General features: G+C 43.1%; 1 protein-coding gene across 7 annotated transcripts in view; it reads left to right on the plus strand.

The window, feature by feature from the left end:
- The window catches only part of NR3C2 (nuclear receptor subfamily 3 group C member 2), a 205339-nt gene that overhangs the window by 232 nt on the left and 185410 nt on the right, over nucleotides 1-19697 (plus strand). For 2 of the 7 annotated variants that reach the window (XM_071807996.1, XM_071808000.1), the window contains exon 2: nucleotides 4380-6138. In XM_071807996.1, the coding sequence (XP_071664097.1) occupies nucleotides 4382-6138 (1757 nt within the window). In that variant the 5' untranslated portion in view covers nucleotides 4380-4381. Of the gene's footprint in view, nucleotides 1-166; nucleotides 264-1384; nucleotides 1494-1733; nucleotides 1790-4366; nucleotides 6139-19697 lie in introns of those variants that run through there. The other 5 variants (XR_011738859.1, XM_065837625.2, XM_071807998.1 and 2 more) reach the window with 4 other exon arrangements.

Consider the following 19697-nt stretch of genomic DNA (forward strand, 5'->3'; position numbering starts at 1 on the left):
AGCGTATCCAGGTCACGGCCAGTTCCGTCCCCATCAGTGAAAACTTCGCGGGAAGGACACGTCCATTGCTCGGCAGCGCCAGCGCCGCGGGGAAGCGCGGCGGCGGCTGCTGCTGCTGCTCCGCGGGTCGCGCCGCCGGCGCTGGGAGCCGCCGCCTCGGTCCGTGCCCTCCGGGGCCGCGAGTGCGGGTCGATATTTGGCAGCGTATGAACATGAGAGGGGCACGTGACACCCAAAATCCTGAGGATGTTTGCGCTTTCGCTGTGAGTGTTTAATACAAACCCCGCTTTCTGGAGCATACGCGGATCTCTAGGTTCGCGTGCCTGCGTGCGCGCAGGGGGCGATTTCGGGCGAAGGTGCGCGGTGCCCCAACGCGATGCGCGGCGGTGCCACTCCCGGACGGGCTCAGCACCCCTCGGCCCCGCTCCCAGGGACACCGCTGTCAGCCTGCTGGACGCGGGGCCGCCGAGCCGTTCCCGCCGGGCCGGGGGCGCACCTGAGGCGCGGGTCGGGGCCGTTCGGAAGCGTGCGTCAGCGGCTGCTGGGGGCATTATTTACGGAGCGAGTTGGGAGCGCATCGCCTGAAAGTTTGCTCGGCGTCTTTTTTTTTTTTTTTTCTTTCTTTCCTGGGAAAATGGTATTCCTGCAGTCGGGACGCGGGCACTGGGACACACACACACACTCGGGGGAGGCCAGCGGGATGCGCGGCTGCCGCGAAGCGGAGCCAGCCCGGCGGAGAGCAGAGGACGAGTCCTTGAACCCTCCCGCGCTTCGACTCCCGGCGCTCCGCTCCCCCCCCCCCCGCCTTTTTTTTTTCTTTTTAATTTTTCGGTTAAATCACCGCTGCAGCGGTACGGTGTATATTCATGCGCCGCTGAAAGGCGGAAATCCCGGGCCGGTGGAGAGGCGATGCTCGGCCCTCCCGCCGGCGCGGGCACCGGGCGGGGGCAGCCGCGCCCCCGAGCACCTCACCTGCCCGCGGGGGGCCCAGCCTGCCGCCTCTCGACCCTTCTCCGGGGGCGCCTCCGGGCGGGGCGGCAGGTGGGGGACCCCGGCTGGGCTGCGCGGGGGCTGCGCGGAAGCTGCGCGGCCGCGGCGGCCCCTGCGGCTTTAAGGAGATGCGTTTTCCAGCCTGTGTCGCAGCAACTTTGTATCAGTCATGTCGCCCGGCGGGTGACTGACGGCGCGCCCCAGCCAATGGGACGGCGGGCTGGCCCCAGCCGCGCGGCGCTCGGCCTCCCGCCCGCCAATGAGAGCAGGCGGCGAGCGGGACGTAAACTTGAACTTTATCTGGGCATGTGACATGTTTTTAAAGGACTTGGCACCTTTTCCCGTCCCCTCCCGGGTGCCGCTCCGTGTCACCGGGCGGCGCGGCGCAGCGCGCCTGGGGCGGGCGGGCAGACGGGGGAGGGGAGGGTGAGCACCGCCCGCCCCGCCGCTCCGCGCCGCCCTCCGCGCCGGCGGGAGCTCGGAGGCGCGCCCCGCCGCAACAGGTACCGCGGGGCTGGGGCCGAGGCGGGGGGCGGCGGCGGGACCTGGGGGTGCCGCTCCTCCCCAACCCGCTCCGGGAGTTGGGGTCGCCGTGGCGGGGGAAAACATTGAAGGGCTCGGCGCCGGGGGGCGGGGGAGTGCTCCCCTGCGTGCCCTCTGTGGGAGGGGTGTCAGAGTGATAACCCCGACCCTTTCCGCCGTGAGTGGTGGGGAACGGCGTTTGCGCGGAAAAAAGAAAAAAAAAAAAAAAAAGCGCCTTTCTGCTTCGCTTGGGGATCCGGACGGCAGGAGGGAGCAGGTTTGGGCTTTCGGGACCACCCCCCCACACACCTCCCCTCCACCTCCCCTCCCCGGGAAGCGTCTGCGAGAGAAGGAGCTCGCTCGCTTGCGGGCACTGTTGGGTTCCTCCGCGCGTGACAATCCGGATTGTGCATGCAGGAAAGCGGGGCGGGGAGGCTGTTGGGGGTGCAAGTCGGTGCCTTCAGCCTGGGAGCTGCGGCGATGCTCCCCATCGCCTGGGGCGGGTGGGGAAATAAGAGTGCGCGCAGACTGCGTGATTGTTAACACGCGTGTGCGTGTCCCCGGCTCCGCGCTCGGGGTGCGTGGGTGGCGGTGCCGGCAGCCGACCTGCCTGTGGTGCTCCGCGGAGAAAGTCGGGAAAATCCGAAAACTCTGGTCCCTTGGGCATTTCTGTGTCGGCGAGGCGGCTCGCAGGCAGTGAAACTTACCGACAATTGTGTTTACAAACACCGAGGAATACGAAGTGGGTGGTCGCTTGAGCCATCATTTTGTTTTTTATGAAACTGAATTTATTTCAGATCGTCCTATATCTAGGTGACCTTTTGGTTGCAGGGATACTAGGTACCATTTGATTTTTTTATTTGACCGTTGCTGTGAAACTGGTTTCATGCCTGATTGATTGGAGACTTGTGCTACAGAGAACTGTGTTTGTTGATATGTTTGGGGGAGAAATACATAACTCACAGTGTCTGATCACTTCTGGTGTGTGTGTGGGTCTGAGTAAACTGCTGTGTTTGTAAAGATAAGCTTGCTTCTGCAAAATATCCGATGTAGATGGTCTTGGTTCTGATACATAACATAGACTTGGTTTCTGTTGTCGTCTGTGTATGTTTTAGTCCACAGTCAAATTCATTTAGTGGAAGTAAAAAAGCATGTCTGTGCAGTAGGTAAAGTGTGGATACCGTGGGTAAACATGCTAGCCAAGTTGTAATAATTTCTGCTTAGAAGAGCAAAACCAAACCCTTACGCTGTCAGCAGCCTGTGAGATGATTATTCAGTTCTAGTATCCACCGAGGCACTTAGAAGCGAGAGAAACCAATGCTCCTAAAAAAATCCCTTTTCCTGAAGCATCCTTCCCAATTTATATTTATCATTTTAAACTGAACTCGTGTCAGTCCACAAATAATCTCTCTGCTGTTTTTTGATCCTCTCGGATATATTTACCAGACAGTGCCTCTCTCTCCGGAACTGCAGGACCAGGGTATTTTAATTTATTTTTTTCCTTTGTGTGACCCAAATTTTTATTTGCTGAAGTTTTAAAATATGTTTGCCTATTGATTATGTAGGAAGTTGGAAATTTACTGCTGTGGAAGAGGTCGCTACAGAGCTCATGCACTGGTGTAATGTTAGGCCTATAACTGAAATTTCCTGGTACGTAGTGGTTCTGAGGGTTAAAATTCACTTGCATCCTAATTTGAAGCCTTGACTGAGTTTCCTGGTTTTCAGAAATGCTGGTCACTCACAGCTGCAATTGATTTCTCTAGGAATTAGGCTTGCTCAGCACTGAAGTTGGGCAGGTGATTATCAGGGAATGACTTCATGTGAAAATAGGCACATCTGTCTAAAAATTTTAGGCTGTAGGAATGTGATTTGATACATATGATGATGTTCTAATACAATTTGTGCTTGAGAGGAATGTAGGCGTAGGACCATAGTTTTGCATAAGGGCAAAGAAGTATTTGAGTCGTTCATTTAAAGATTTTTGTTTTTATAATTTTACTTAAAACAGCATTTTTAGGTAGTGTTAAATAAAGGGTTTAAACACTAAATTAAATATTGAAAAATTAATACATTCTGAAAGAAAGTATTTGCACAATATTGATATTGTAACTATTGGCACTAGAGTTTCTACAGTTCTAATGATACTGTGAGCCAGTTCCTTAAAAAATATATATATGTATGACAAGTGCTGTTACTTATATGTAATTTTCAGAATAATTGAGGCTAGGTCATGCATTTTGATCTCTGCGTTGAGAGAGTGGCGTACAGGATGGGAAGGATTTTTTAGGGTCTGTTTTGGAACAAGGTTTACTTTTTTGTACGTATTCCTCTTGCTGGCTGCCACGGAGGTTTGCAGAATTACGGATCCATGCATCCCTGCCTCACCTGATGCCCCTCTGTGCACTCAACTTTTGCACTACTTCTCTCCCCACCCAGCCCACCTTTTGTGTCTCCTCAGGTGATTTTACAAGCAGTTTGTACAGCCATGAAGGGGCAAGTCAGCTGGCACCAGCCATGGGGCAGCAACTGGCGAGAGTGGGTGGTGGTTGTGCTAACGTTGCCAAGTGGTTCTTTTTGAGGCAGGGAGCAATAATTGGGGTCTTTTCTAACTGCTGATCTGTTTTCTCTCGGAACCCTTAGGGCTGTCATATCCATGAGACCTTTTCCCTTGGTTTGATTGAAATTGGACAAATGGTTGAGAGATGATGGATGGGACAGGGAAACCAGGCTCGCAGGCAGACAGGAGGATAGACAGAGTGAGCGGATACGCCTTGTTTCCTTAGGAAATTAGGAAATTTCCTTAGGAAGCCACACTGTCCTGTCATTTATTAATTTCACTTTTTTTTTTTTTTGTATGTCTTTGCTAGTTATGGAGACAAAAGGATACCACAGCTACCCAGAAGGCTTAGATATGGAGAGACGGTGGGGTCAAGTTTCTCAGTCTGTGGAGTGTTCCTCTATAGGTGCTGGAGAGCAGACCAGTGACAGTAACTATATGGAGATTGTAAGCTGCGCTACTGGTGCTTTTGCGAACAGTGGTGCTCAAGGAAACAACAAAGAAAAACCTGAGCTGCTCTCCTGCCTGCAGCAAGACAGTGCTCAGCCTGGTGGTCTTTTGCCCTCTGACATCAAAACCGAAACGGAATCGAAGGAGCTGTCGGCAACGGTGGCTGAATCCATGGGTTTGTATATGGATTCGATACGAGATGCTGATTACCCCTATGATCAGCAGAACCAGGGGAGCCCAGGAAAGATCTACCAGAATGTAGAGCAGCTGGTGAAGCTCTACAAAGAGAACGGCCATTGCTCTTCTCCCCTTCACGGCACCAGCAGGCCCTTGAGGTCTTTGATGTCGGACTCTGGGAGCACGGTGAATGGTGGTGCCATGCACGCTGTTGTCAAAAGCCCTATCGTGTGTCAAGAGAAAAGCCCTTCGGGCTGCAGCCCTCAGAACATGGCTTCCTCGGTGTGTAGTCCTGCTGGAGTTAACTCTGTGTCCTCAACTACTGCTAACTTTGGGAACTTTGCCGTGCACAGCCCTGTTGGCCAGGGAACCCCTTTGTCACGCTCGCCCAACGTTGAAAACCGGGGGTCTATGTTGCACAGTCCCGCGCACGTTAGCAGTGTCGGGTCTCCACTTTCTAGCCCTATAAGTAGCATGAAATCACCAATTTCTAGTCCTCCCAGTCACTGCAGCGTGAAATCTCCCGTCTCAAGTCCTAATAATATCCCTATGCGATCTTCTGTGTCCAGTCCTGCGAACCTGAACTCGAGGAGCTCCATTGCCAGCCCTTCAAATGCCAATAATAGGTCCACTCGTTCTAGTCCAGCAGTCAGCACTGTGGGATCCTCCATCTGTAGCCCTGTAAACAACTCTCTAGGCTTCCCAGCTTCTGGCACGCCGGTGGGACCTAGCAGAAACCAAGATACCGTTCCCAGTCCAGAAACAAAAGACAAGAGTGCTCAAGACCTCACCTTCCCAAAAATGGAGGAAATGGAGAATGCCATCTCCAACAACAGCCAGATGAACCTCGTGCAGTTCATCAAACCCGAGCCAGATGGGTCATTCGGCAGCGCGTGCATTGGAGACAGCAGCAAAATAAATTCCGATTCCCCCTTTTCAGTACCAGTGAAGCAAGAGTCGGCCAAGCATCCTTGTTCTGGTGCCCCTTTCAAAGGGAATCAAACAGTAAACCCTTTCCCATTTACAGATGGCTCATATTTTTCTTTTATGGATGACAAAGACTATTACTCTCTTTCTGGGATTTTAGGACCACCTGTTTCTTCATTTGATGGAAGTTGTGAGGGTAGCGGTTTTCCAAATCCAGGCCTACCTGTGGGAATTAAGCAGGAGCCTGACGATGGCAGCTATTACCAAGAAAACAGTATCCCATCCTCTGCCATCGTGGGTGTAAATTCAGGTGGACAGTCATTTCACTACAGGATCGGTGCCCAAGGCACGATATCCTTGTCGCGGCCGGTGGCTCGAGAGCAGGCGTTCCAGCACTTGGGCACCTTCCCTCCCGTCAGCACATTAGTGGAGACCTGGAAGTCGCATTCGGAGTTGACATCCAGAAGAAGCGATGGGTATCCAGTTCTAGAGTACATTCCAGAAAACATGTCCAGGTGAGCAGGCAAATTGCTTTATTTTTTCTTTCCCCCATCCCCTTCTTCCCCTTCATTAAGCAAGAAAGACATGAATTAAAATCAGAACAGGGGTAGTATTTTTCAAGCTGATGCCAAATTCTTTGTTTGTGTTTCAATTCTTATCATTAGATTTGCTGGTTTTTTGCTGTATTTTACTTTGCCTTTAATAAAAATGAAGTGCTGGCTTTAATATTTAAAAATAACATATTCTATTGTTGTTATATTTGAAAGTGTAACTTCAATATGTTTATGAGCTCTCGCTACTATAAATGTTGTTTTCCCCATAATGAAAGCTTAGTAAAATTGCTCTCATGTGTCCTATAATGGTTATTCCTTTTTAGCTGCTGCTCGAATGTGTTGTACCTCAGATGAAATGTTGAGATGAGAATAAGAAAATGATAATGCAAGGAAACTGTTTTTCTGAAGATGCATGGTTGTAAATTTGCACTGGACTTTTGCTGGTTAAGTTTAAAAACTAAACCTTACAAGCCTGTGGCAGCACATTATTTCTGTATTTTTACTGTAGGAACATTTGGTTTGTATATATAGAAAAATGCCTCCAGAAGGCGGAGGGCTGTTAAAACTTGACGCATTCAAAAGAGATAAATGGATACACTGATCTCCTCACTTTTGGTGGAAGAGAACTGTGTAAGTGTCATTTGAATTTGTGTTTCTTGGCTGACTGGTGGAAGCATGTACTTCTTCAGCAAACAGGTGTTAATGTGTCTCATAAAGGACTCTTACTTTCATAAAGCTAGCTAGTTTCCTAGTCAATATTACAAGTTATTAAGCACATTTGACAGCATGACAGAGCTACAGCAGTTTGTGGTTCTGTGTGTCAAGCAGGCTCACCAGAGGTTTTGCCAAAGCTCAGTGAAACAGGCAATAACAGAATTTGCATTTACCTTTCTCCAGTTTTTTTTTTCTCACCATGAGATATGCAGCTGCCCTCAGTGAATAAAATGCCTGCTTTATTCTTGGAGTGGGGTGAAGAGAATGTATGATGTTTTCCGTATTTATATGATACTAAATATTTCTGAAAAACCAGTGTTGCAGTGAAAAACATAATACCTAAAAAATAATGGTGCTTTGGAGGAGGGAAAACAAGTGAATCTACCTGGGAGGAAAAAAATACATTATGTATTTCCATTTTATTCTGAGACCTGTCCAGTACCCTTACAATATCCTTAACATTTTGCAAGCCATACTTCACTTTTTCTTTGGCTATTTCAAATATGGTCTCTAAAGAATGCACTTTTACATATATCTTTCTCAACTTGAAAGGGCTATATCCCACCTTCATGCTGAACTTTGCATGTAGCTGGATATTTTTTGTCATCCAGGCTTGGCTTAAATGTGACTTCTTGGATCAAGGAAGATGAAGTCACTGTTTCTTTTTCTAGTTATTTTAACTGTTGAAATTGTCATAAATCGCATTATTTGCGTAGTGATAAAAGTTCGTCAGAAGACTAATGGAATGCCTGAAGCTAAAGACCAAATATTTTACTGCCTTTGTGGTTGAGCACTGTTATTTGGGCAAGTAGCTCCTGTCACCCATAAGAGCTCTTGAGTAAGTGCTGCTTGTGCTAACTCAAGGCTGTCATCCCTTTCAGGGACGAGCACAATAAACGGGGAAATACTGGTAGTAGCGTGGTTGTCATCAATAATTGTGTTTTGAATGGCAGTTTCTCGTAAGGCTTTTGAAGGAGTCTTCTGATCTGACATGAGTCCATGGTAGTTCTCATCTCTTTACCTCTAGAGCAGTCGGTGGATAATCTGTGTCAGCAGGCTTGATGATGACACAGGCTTCATATACTTTTCTGTCTTTGTTCTTTAGATGATATCTCAGTAAGACATACAGGTGAGCATAGGTGTTACTTCACACAATTGAAATCCTGAAGTTTTTAGCGCTCAGAGCTATTACTGTGCGTGTGGAATTCTGCTCGGGTGACAGAGATCTGCAGGGTTGCAACACTTCAGACATCCTGATCTGTATTTCAGATAAGGACGTGTGTCATCATTTCTAATCTCTAACTCAGCCCCATTATTTAACTAAATGTTGCTCTTAATCTGCTTGGAAGTGGCTTCATGCTGACAGGTACAGCTGGGGACCTGTACAAAGCCCTTACAAGTTCCAGGGTACGTTGATGTAGAGGTCACTTTAGCAGCAGATTTGAATGACTAGGTGCCTGCTCAGGTACTTGTCTGCTGAGGAGACAAGTCATAAAGACTCAACATGGGATGTCACACATGTAAGAGTGGACTCTGCATCCAAACCAGATCTGTGTTACTTCCACTCAGTTGTTAATTTTTTTTCATGACATATCATCATATTATTTGCAGACTTCTACAGCAAGTGATTGACCCTTCAAATTCTGCAGTACAGAGTTTCTGGTATCCTAAGTCTTCATCTTCTTTCAGGTATACTTATCCTGCAATATAAATTGCCCCAAGCAAAGACTAAAGGGAAAAAAGTAGGCTACGTTGTTCTCTAAAGCCGATAGACAACCAGCATTTAGTGTATCTACTTTTGGCAGCATTATTTTCTGAATCTAAACAGCGTACCCTGTTTAGACTGCTTCTGACTTGCAGCTTAAATGGTGAAAAGGAGTGGGTGACCCAAGAATCAAGGAGACTTTTCACATTGAGAATGAAGCTTTAGAATATTACTGTCAAAAATGTACTCGTCTGTTAGAACATCATCTTCCTTGAGTCAATTATACTTGCTGATAGTGTCCAATAAACATAGTTTAGGCATTAAAATGCCTTGCTACCTTACTGCTTTTGCCAAGTACCCACTGTCAACTTTTTCTCCTTTAGCTACTTTCTTTAGATGTCCACAGTTATGGTTCTTTTTAAGTTAATTGGTGGTGACTTTCTTTAGATTATTGCGACTTGTGGTGTTTGGGGAGCAAAAGCCTCTTAAGCAAAAACAAGTTGCCTTCTTCTATTTTAAATATTTTTTTCTTCAGCTAATATGCATGCAGAGCACATCTTTATCTTTGAAAGATTTTTACATGTTTAGTTTTTGACAGAATGAATCATACCTGTGTGTCTGTGTGTATAGATTCCTCCCCACCCTGCATGACATTTCTAAGAAATAATGGTTTCTAAACTAAATAATAGCAAAGTGGGCTTGAAAAATAAGGTATGCATGATAGTGTGATGGAAACCTGCACTAAGAATCTAGATAAGGTTTCACTTTAAGGTGATAGCTCATCTGAATCAGGGTGCCAGCCTAAGCCTCATAATTGTGCCAACTACGTAATTTTCAAAATGGCCTAGGAAAAATGTCATGGTTGCTTGAAACAACAGTAAAAATTCAGGAGGATGACCTTTCTACTGCGTTAGCTCTTGCCTAAAGCTTCTACTGCAAATGTGCCTTTTACCTCTCATTTCCATATGAACTCATGTATGTACACATACATACTCCCTTTTCTCTGCAGTTGTGGCAGAAACAAAGGGCTGATACTCCTATTGTTGTTTCTTCCTGGCAGTTTCACTGGTGTAATGCAGTGCGAGATGAATTCACAAAGTTATCATGTGTTATTGTTAAAAAAAAAAAAAAAGTTTACTATTTTAACATAAATTACATGTGTTTATTAATAATTATGTTTCAGTAGTTGTCATCCAGACAAGGACATTTCAAAACATTATTTCATTGTATTCTAGGCTCTAACTTATCTCTGCTGAGCTCAGTTGAAAGACTGTCGTTGACTTCTTAGGGTTTTTAATGATAAAATCTTTGATCAAACATTGATGGTATTTTAGGGACTTTTTATACTTAGCTGTTCCTGAACCATTCCCATGGCTCAGGATTTTTTTTCATAGACCTTGCTTGTAGCAGTCCAGAAAAACCCACCCAACCTGAAACAAGAAAACAACCCAACAACGTGGTCTTCATTTGCGTGTAACCTTTGCTGGCTTGAATGTGTGATTCTGGTTAAAATCTGATTTCAGACTATTGCAAGTATTTTTGTAAATAAACTTCTATGTTAAATATTATCTAGAATAGTCTTTATCAGAATTATACCTGCCAGAGAGATAAAGGTCTGGTAAATATTATTTTTAGAATTTATGAATGGCCTTGACCTCTTGTTTGTTTGCTGATGGACTTTATGGGAAAAAGACTGAGCTGTTAAAATATTCTCCGTGCTTGGCAGGACTGTTTTCCCCTTTAGCTTCCCACAAATTTACTGTGCAAACTTTTTTCACCAGTGATTCTTTCATATTGTAGACTGTAGCCTTAAATCGGTACTTTTTTTAAAATTCCAATTTGAAAAGTTAGACTTGTTTTTTGTAGTTTATTGTATAATTTTGTGTAATTTTTAACAGTTCTGGGTCTAATCGTGATACAACAGGGACCTCTACATATGTAAGTCCTTATTTGTCATTAAAGACATTAGGAGTGTGTATTAATATGTGAGACCAGGAGGTCTAAAGGTTTGTTAGAGTACCAGCATGCATTTAACAGCCTCGTACTTTCCATGGGTTTCCTTGTTGTTACTGTGTTGAGGGTGCTCCTGTTTTGTGGCTTTGCTTTTGTTATTGAGGAATTCAAAATCTATGTAAAGTATCTTTTGAAAATATGACTGCTAATGATGCCTTATTTTCCCTTAAAATTATACGTATGAATTGACTCCTGTGCTGTGACAGGGAGAAGTTCACATTGCTGAAAGATTATGTTCCATAAATAGGTGGATCTTCCAGTCTGGGGTAATAAGAGCTCTGTTGTCAATCCATATACGAATATCTAGAGGTTGGTTGTTTCTTTGTGTGTGGGTGTGAGTAATGTTGTGTATTACTAAAACATTTCTATTGTCAGTCAATACTGCAGAACTTTGCAGTACTTGGCTGTTGGAAATCATTTTCCCATAGTTTATTCTGATAATAGTTAATAAACATTTCCTAGCTTTTTTATCACTTTTGATGATACACAGTGTCACTGTGGTATATTCTTTTGACCATTTCCTGAAAGACGATAAGATAAGATAACCTTTGTGCACATATTTTTAGCAAGCAGAAGAAATCTTGGTTCTCCATATTCTGACAGTATGGATCAGTTCATTTTAATGAAGACTGGAAGACAGTGATGTCTGAAATATGTAGTGTATAAAAACATTCCCATCCTATTTTATGGGATATCTGTTGCAAATACACAGGTAGGTGTGTGGAGGGGTTGTTGCAGCGGTATTAATACTCACGCAGTACTCATCTCTGAAGGGAGTAAATTGTTAAGCTGTGATTGAGAAACCTGACCTTATTCAACCAACACTTGGCATTAATGGAACTTAAACCTGCTGTGAAGTGCTCTGCTCAGTTGAATTGGATTTCTAGATAGATGTTGGTGCTTCGCTGATCCCAGGCTTGAGAAGAGATTGGTGTTGGGTGGTGTTTGTAGCTGAACGTTGTGGTGTTTGCAGTAGTGAAATACACTGTTTGGCTGGTTTTGCTCTTTGTTTGTGGGTGTTGTATGTGAGAGGCTGGTTGGGTTCCTGGTTCAGTTCACTCTGAAGCATTAAAACTAAGGACTGATGGATCGGCACAGCTTGGAGGGCAGCGTGATGTCACATGGGTACAAGAACAAAGTGAAGGGACAGAGAGGGAAAGGAGCCTATGAAATATCTGAAGTGCGTGCCTCTGCTGAAAGGGAATGTGTTGTTGAGCCGTAGTCTCTGCATTTGCATTTTCAGAGTATGCTTTCAAAAGACACTTTCTGTTTTTTATCTGTATGTATTAGGCCTTCTAACAAGGTTGTAGGACCTGGAGTTAATAATGGATTGATTCCAATCAAAACTTCTTGGAGTACTGCGACTTCAGATTTAAACTATCAGAGGTCAGAAAATACTGCAGTTTAGCATGAATATGGAACCATAACTTGTTCTTGGCGAATGTGTCTTACAGTATGGCTGTATAAGAGTGATAAAAATGGTCTAATGAGGAAACTAAAAACTTTTATCAGTTTTCACAGTGCTTGGTGCTCAGCAGGCAAATTACTTCAGCAACAGTCTCCTCCAAGTGAGGGAGATCTGTGGTGAAAAAGTGAGGAGTGTATCTGTTGTGTGCGATTTTCCAAGCCATTCAGCATTATTGGACATGTTTGAATGCACCTTAAATAAACCATTGCATGATTTGACTGCTTGCTGCCCTGCCTTACTAGTGCAGACCGCAGCAGAAAGTCACCGTCTGTCGAGTCCTTGACAAAGCCACCTCCTGCCCTCTCCTGTTGGAGCAGACAGGCTGACCTTGGAGGAAGGCACACTTTTTTAATTTATACTTCAGGATCATAGGTCAGGAAGTCCCTGTTGATCCATGCCAGCAGTTCCCAACGTAGCCGGCTCCAGCACCGCTGCTGGCAGCAGCTCTTGGCTCTGTGCCGGGCTGGAGATGTGCTTTTGGGAGGGGGCACCCCCTTGTCACACTTTGGAGCAAAGTGCATGTGCATCCTTAGCAATGTGCATCCTTTTGGTCAGGAAACCCGCAGTTTTACAAAACCTTGAGAGCTCATTTTCATTCAGGACGTTTTCAAATAGACTGTCTCTTTAAATGGGAAGCTTTGACCTTGTGGGGTTTTTTTGGTTTTGTTTTTGTTTTGTAACAGATTTATTAACATGGTTGACTAGTACTTAATGATGCGTTTTGTGGAAGGATGTGATCTAGGTGGTTGTCTTTCTCTGCTTTACTGAAATCAATGCTGAAGGGTTTTTTTTTTTTTAAAAAGGTTTTTTTTTTAAAAAAAAAACCCAAATCAAAACCAACCAACCAAAAAAAAACCCACAACCAAAACCAAACAAAAACACCCCTCAAAAGACAACAAAAAACTCCAATAACAAAAAACAGAAGAATAACCCACACAAAACAAAACAAACCTCCCCTCCCTTATCCCCTAACCCCCAGAAACCCCGCTCTATTCCCCCCCAAAAAAACCAAACCTTCAGAAAACCAAAACCAAGCTGTTGATAATTCTAGATTCTTAAAAGCATAACTAACATTGCTTGTATCTATTCAGTATGTGAACAAGTATTTTTGCAAGACACTGTTTTGTTACTGAGTTGTGTTATAGCAGAAGTTCCCAGATTGTTGGTAGGTCACAAAAAGATAACTTCAAGTTTAATTTTATTTCTTCAAATGTGAATTAAGATTCTGCACTACCATTAGAGTGCGTTGTTAGCTGGTTGCTAAAGTGAATTTCTATAAATCTACAATCTAAACTGCATGTTTTCTTAATGAAAAAAATTAGTAGCTTAAATTTCATATTTGGAGGTGGGGTAACTTAGGGTTAATATATATTGAGGTGTTTCTTTAAAAAGAAAAAAGTAAACTTTGGTTGGAACATCTGAGCAGAAACAGAATCCAATATTTGTGGATAATATGTAAAATGGCTTATAGGAACTTGTATGCTCTCCTAAGATGCATGGATACGCTGCTGATTGTGGTTAGTGATAATTAATAATAGATCAAAGAATTACAGCCCTGAGGTTAAAAAGCAAATTGTTAGAAACATTCAGCAATTAGCCTGAAATTTTTATATTGCTTCACTCATTTGTATTCTCTCATCTTAACAATACTTCCTACTTGCATCTGGAGGTGAAATACCTTTTTGAATGGGTTTTCAGGCTAAAATTTGAACTGGGTGCATGAGTCTATTCTGTTTCGCTTTTCTTTCTTTGTCTGCTTTCGAGAGGCGCTATCCCAAGTTTCTAAAAGTGGTGCCTTTCTAAAACCAATGCCCTAGCAATTAGGTTTCTGAAAAAGATATTTAAAAAAACCCCAAACAACACCTGCTATTTTTAATTATGTTTTCTGATTCTTTTGGATTCAGGAAAATATCTTACTTCCGTTTATGTGTCTGTGTGACCCTTTCAGGTTGGTATTCCATCTGAAGTCTACAAAATAAACATGTATTTTAGAGGTTTATTTTTGGGCAGTGTAATCTCTCAGTGGTCTGAGAGTTTTTAATCACAGGTCAGAATTGGCAAGTAAGCAACTACATTTGTCCCGACTGGGATTTCAGCTGTTGCAGCTGCCAAACTATAGGGTCTTGCAAGCATTTTTGACAATGTTTTTTCAAAATACTACATTGTGCTAATGTGATGCCGCAGTTCTGCGAAACCTGTAGCTACAGGACTTAATTTCTGTCAATTTTTTTTCTGCTCCTAACTCCTGAGGATTCAGGGTGGAGGATGCACCGAAACAGTCCCGGTCTCGGCTTTGACATCCCCGGGGACTTTGGAGCAGTTCTCTAGGCGGAGCAGTGTTCTGCTCCATTAGTTTTTAGGTCATGCTTTGCTTCTCAATGGCAGATTCAGGCCATTATAGGAAAAGGGGCAGCCACTGAGTCTCCCCAATACGTGGCCGGGCTGACAGGATGCAGTACCCTGCTCTGTCAGGCAGCCGCCTTGCGCAAGGCGGCCATGTCCATGTACCTGCCTGAGTGCGTCACCCTGGACTGTCCTTACTGGACCTGGGCTCTTGCAGCCCTTTAGGAACATGGGTTTCACAACTGGAAAAAATCAATCTTGTTTGTATATTTAGCTCTTTGCTGCTGCAGGTAAGGGAGCGGGGAGGGGGCTCTTCCGTATTGCCTGTTCCAACATGGCGTCTTGTCTGAAGCAAAGAGGGAGGTGACACCCGGCCTCTGAGATAAGTTTTGTGCTTTTGCCCTCAAATTAAGAGCAGGAAAGGGATGGCTTCTGGAAGCTTTAAGGTTGGGGCATCAGGACAGGAGCCTTTATTTTTTACCTCAGGAGGGCTGAGATCAAATACGAACTGCTCCAGAAGGCTGGAGAGCTGACTTGTAGCATTGCTGAAGGCTTGTCTCTAGAAACCTGTCATGCACTTCAGCAGTTTTGAAGACTGGAGTGCCAGGCACCTTGCAAATTAAGGTGGGTGGGAAATTTGCACTGTTTCCAGGCAGACTATCTGAGCTGTCAGCTTCATTATTTTAAAGTAAATTAAATTTGTGCTAGAGAGTGCAATATGCTTAGAGCAGTTAGGGAGCTCTTCCTCTCATGGTGGGTTCAGATCTACTTTGCTAGATGTAACTTTCTTAACTTCCGAACTTGTTTGGATAGATTAAAACCAACCAATCCACACGAAAACCAAACAAAAACAAACGCAACAGAAACAAACCAAAACAAAACAGAGCTTTGCACAGGTGTTGATCTTGGGATGTATGAAAACTTTCTGGCAACTGGAGTCTCATTTGAAGATCATAGAGTATCGTAGTAGCCATGTCTAAGAATCAAGGTTAATTTTTTTTTAATCCTTTAATAGAAAATTGGGATTGCCCCCCAGCTGGTATCCTGTTTGCTTGATGGGTTGCGTTTGGGTTGGTTTGTTTGTTTTCATTTTAAATTACTTTGTTTATTTTTGAGCACTAAGGCTTTCCTAAGTTAATGATTGAAAACCAATGTTGGCTAATAAAGTTTCCTTAAGGATTGGAAAAAGTTACTGAATTTGACTGGCTCATCAAAATTCTGCATTGAACCTTTGTCTCCGACTGCCCCACTGTAAAATACGTCAAGTAAAACCACATTGCTGCAGGATTAGCTCTACAAACCCCGTACAGCTTAACCATGCTCTTTCTTCACACACACAGTGGCAAAATGGAATAATTTCAGTGGGTTTGATTAGGATGTTTAAATGCTTATTTTAATCTGAATCCGTGTAAACTAGCTGGAAGATGAACAAAGTGGGGGGGTTAGACGTGTCAGCTTCTACTCAGCGTATGGAAGTAAATATTGGAAACGATCCAGAGCTTTATGACTACTGCCAACTAATGACATAAGATAATGTTGCAGTGAAACAATGCACTTGATTTGCGCTTGTTTCCCAACTAACCTTTCTGTTTCTTGAGACCACTTGGAATTTATGTTTTTGAAGATTTGACAGTAAAAAAGCAGATTAGGCATTGAAATTTTTGGCTGATGAAATATGTGGTAATGACAAACTGTACAAGCAGATAATGGGATAAAGGGCTGCTACTCATTTTATATTAAACCCATTTGGTGGGAGAAGCAAGGAGGATGTGTGTTTGGGGTGGACATGTTATTTTAAAAGGGAAGAAAAAGATCAGAGCAGCTGATTTATGGAGAAATACAAGTGAAAAGAGTGAGTTGCTGATTTACTTTTTTTTTTTCCTTGGGACTAAAACTGCAGCCATTGTGGGTCTGAATATTATCTTGCATTTCTTTCCTCACATAAACAAGAGTCAGCTGTATGCAGGAGGCTACTAAAAGACTTGGTAGGGTTGCGTCAGCATTTTTATTTGGATCAGAAATGTGCTTTTCAAGTGAACCTTCTGGGTTGCCCCCATTTTCTGTGCTGTGGTTCACATAGTAGGGCAGCTGAGCAGTGGAAAACCAGATGCTTCTTAGCTCGAAGTGAATGAAAAAAAAGTGCTCCAGGAACCACCTGAGGCACTTCAGCCCCCAATGGTTTCTGTCCATGGGACCCCACTGGAGCTGGCCTGAAGCACAACTCTTGCAACCCTGTGGAGTGGATAGTGGATCCCCAGGACTGACCACTCCTCTCTGTAGATCTACTTGTATTGCACCACACTGCCTATATTATAGATGCTGCCTGTGTCCTAATTGCATTTTCACCTGTTAACTCAAGCATTTGTAATTGAAAAAGGATTCGGGGTTACAGGCAGAGGAAATTATTCCACAGAAAAATGGGAGGCACTGTTTTCAGCAGATGTATTTATAAGTCGTGTCCAGAATCAGCAGAGTATTCACTTTTCCTTAACTCTAAATACCTCACAACCAACTGAATAAAATCCTGGAAGTAGGAAATGAAACTGAAGTGACAAATAGGGAGTATCCTGTTTTTTTCGTTAGTGAATTTCACTTCTTTTGAACTGAGCTTGTTGAAAGATCTAGGTACAGTTTGCAGATCTTCTCATATTTGTTATAATATTATATCTGTAAAGGGAAACATAATTGTTTTTATTGTAGGCAGTTTCATAGAAGTATTTACAAGCAGCTAGAACTTATACAAACAAATTAAAAACCAACATTTTCTCAGGAAAAAAATACTTTGTGGGTCAATAAATTTTTGTAAACCCTATTGATTTGCATATAATATGCTGCATGTGTCTGATAAATTAATTTTAATATGAGGCTGAAGTGAATAGGTGATATATGAGTGACTTGTAAGTAACTTACAGCCATTCAGTGTATTTAGATAGGTTTATAACCTTTTTTTTTTCCTATATCTGTTTTAATTTCTACTGAATCAGCACTGTAATACCAGGATCCAGATGAATTTTGAGCTCATTTACTACCTTCTAATGAGGAGCTTTATGCTTTTCTTACTTTCATACCCTCCATACTGTGATGAACAAGATACTGCCATGTCCTCCACCATTGTTCTCTGTCCTTTTACCTGTATTACCCATTTCCATGATCTCAAGATGCTTCAGGTTCTACTTGCTTTAGCACAAACACCTGATATTGTGCTTATTAAAAGAAAGTCTTACTGAGGTTATAGCAGTGATCCTGGGGACTCCTCTACACCAGTGCCGGCAGCATGTGGGTTTGTAGTTCTTTCCAGATTCTCAGACTAACTGAGGCTTTTTGCTTGCGCTGGGTCTGACGCCACAGGAAGAGTTACTGCTGATTGGGATGTGTATTGGCTTTTTCCTGTCATGTGGTGTACCCCAAACTCAGGCAATACTGATACTGGTGTGGCAGAAATCAGTAAGTTAATAGAAATAAATGCAATATTCATGCTGAGCATAAAAATATTTGGAACCAAATAGGAATGAGCTTGAGATCAGGAATGCAGAAGAATAAGAAATATTTAAATTTAATGAAAAAGGATTATAGGAGGAAGGAAAATAGGAAGTATTGTCACAAGAGGATATAGATCCTAGGAAAACTTGTCTTTGTCTGACATGACTCAAAATTGAGAACATTCAATATCTGATAAGTTACGCTTACAAGATACAGCTTTGACTGATGTTTATAGATGTATTTCATGTAATCAGTTTGAAAGACAGCAGTAAATACACAGATGTTTCCCATTTACTGTTTTTGGTACAATCTAGTTATTTGTCGTGTGATTTACACGGGCAGGTTAAGGTGCTGTGTACCTCTGTACTAGGCATGAGAGATGATCACTGAACATGTTAAATTGTCCACTGTTCAGAGGGCAGAAATGTAAAAATCATTTGCCATTTGTAGAAGACCGTGTGTTAATGTTGTGGCTCTTTTTTTTTTTTTTTTTTTAAGAATACATAAAACCAAGCAAAAGAGCAGAACTTTTTGTTTGTCTCAGTTAGTTTGTGCTGCCCTCAATGTCCAGTATACCAGTGCTGTTGCGAATGTTAGATAACTATGTATCCAACTCTTAATTAAATTTTGTGTTACGTCAGGTCTGTGGATTAGGAAAGTGAGATGTCAAGAGTAAATTTAGGCTGAGGCTTCTCGGCCAAGTCCTCAATGCTCCCACCAGTAGCTTAGTATGAATAAGTCTGTTTCTTTAAAGGCTGAAAGTAAATATTGAATAGGGTTTCCTAGCAACATTTGTAAGGTTAAGTAAAAATCAGATCTGCCAGGTATTGCTTCCAGAGCACACTAGTCTGTTTCAAAATTTATGCTTTTGATACATTATCTGCAGTAGGAAATGCTCAATAGAATCTGATAGTTTTGTAAATAAATAATTTTAGAGAGTCCTATGTCTGAGGATGAGTCAGCTGAAATATTGTTCTTACTTTGGGACACAGGTTTTCTTTTGCTATGTATTTGTACTGTGCCTAGATTAATGGGGACTAAACTTATTTGACTTCTCCAAGTATTAGTTGTGTGCCTATGTATATGTATATAAAAACTACAACAAAAATAAAACCAATAGATATGTTCCACTGTTTAAACTTGCTAAAAAAAGTTCTTATTTCTTGTTGGTTTTGTCAAAGTAAAAAAATAAATCATTTGCATGTCCAAACTGGTCTCTTGAGTTTGCAGTTGTCTAAGACAAAAGTGGTAGAATTTCTTACAGAAATCTTGATTTTTCTTGAACTTTGATTTGTAGTGACAGGAGAGAAGATCAGCATGCATATTTTCTACAGTGACATAAAAACAGTGAACTCATATTCTTTTAGCCTGTTCAGTAAATTGCATGCAAGTGTCTCCGCAGGCACTTTGGATGCATAGGAGGTGTGTATGCCTAAGGTCTGCCTGTTCTGGGTAGGATAGTTCCCCCTCGAGAAACATAACAGCCAAGGCTGGAATTTAGGTTAGCCTAGGACAGATAGACAGATAGTGGAGGGGAGCAAGGAATGGAAAAATTCGGTTGGCTGCTTTCAGTCCTAAGTTTTTGAGTCTATAAATAGAGTCTATCAGAATATTTCTAGTTCTGGGGAAAGTCAGCTGCTGTGCTGGGGATTGGCTGTGCTCCCAGAATGAGGAGGGGAAGGGAAAAAAAAAGATGTATGATAGGAGGCCTATTGAAAATCCACCAACTGACACCAGTGAAATCAAGAAATTGGAAGATCCTGTATTTGGGCTTCAATTTATTTTTCTGCAGCCTGT

This window comes from Patagioenas fasciata, chromosome 4, assembly GCF_037038585.1.
Source record: "Patagioenas fasciata isolate bPatFas1 chromosome 4, bPatFas1.hap1, whole genome shotgun sequence".
NCBI classification, from domain to species: domain Eukaryota; kingdom Metazoa; phylum Chordata; class Aves; order Columbiformes; family Columbidae; genus Patagioenas; species Patagioenas fasciata.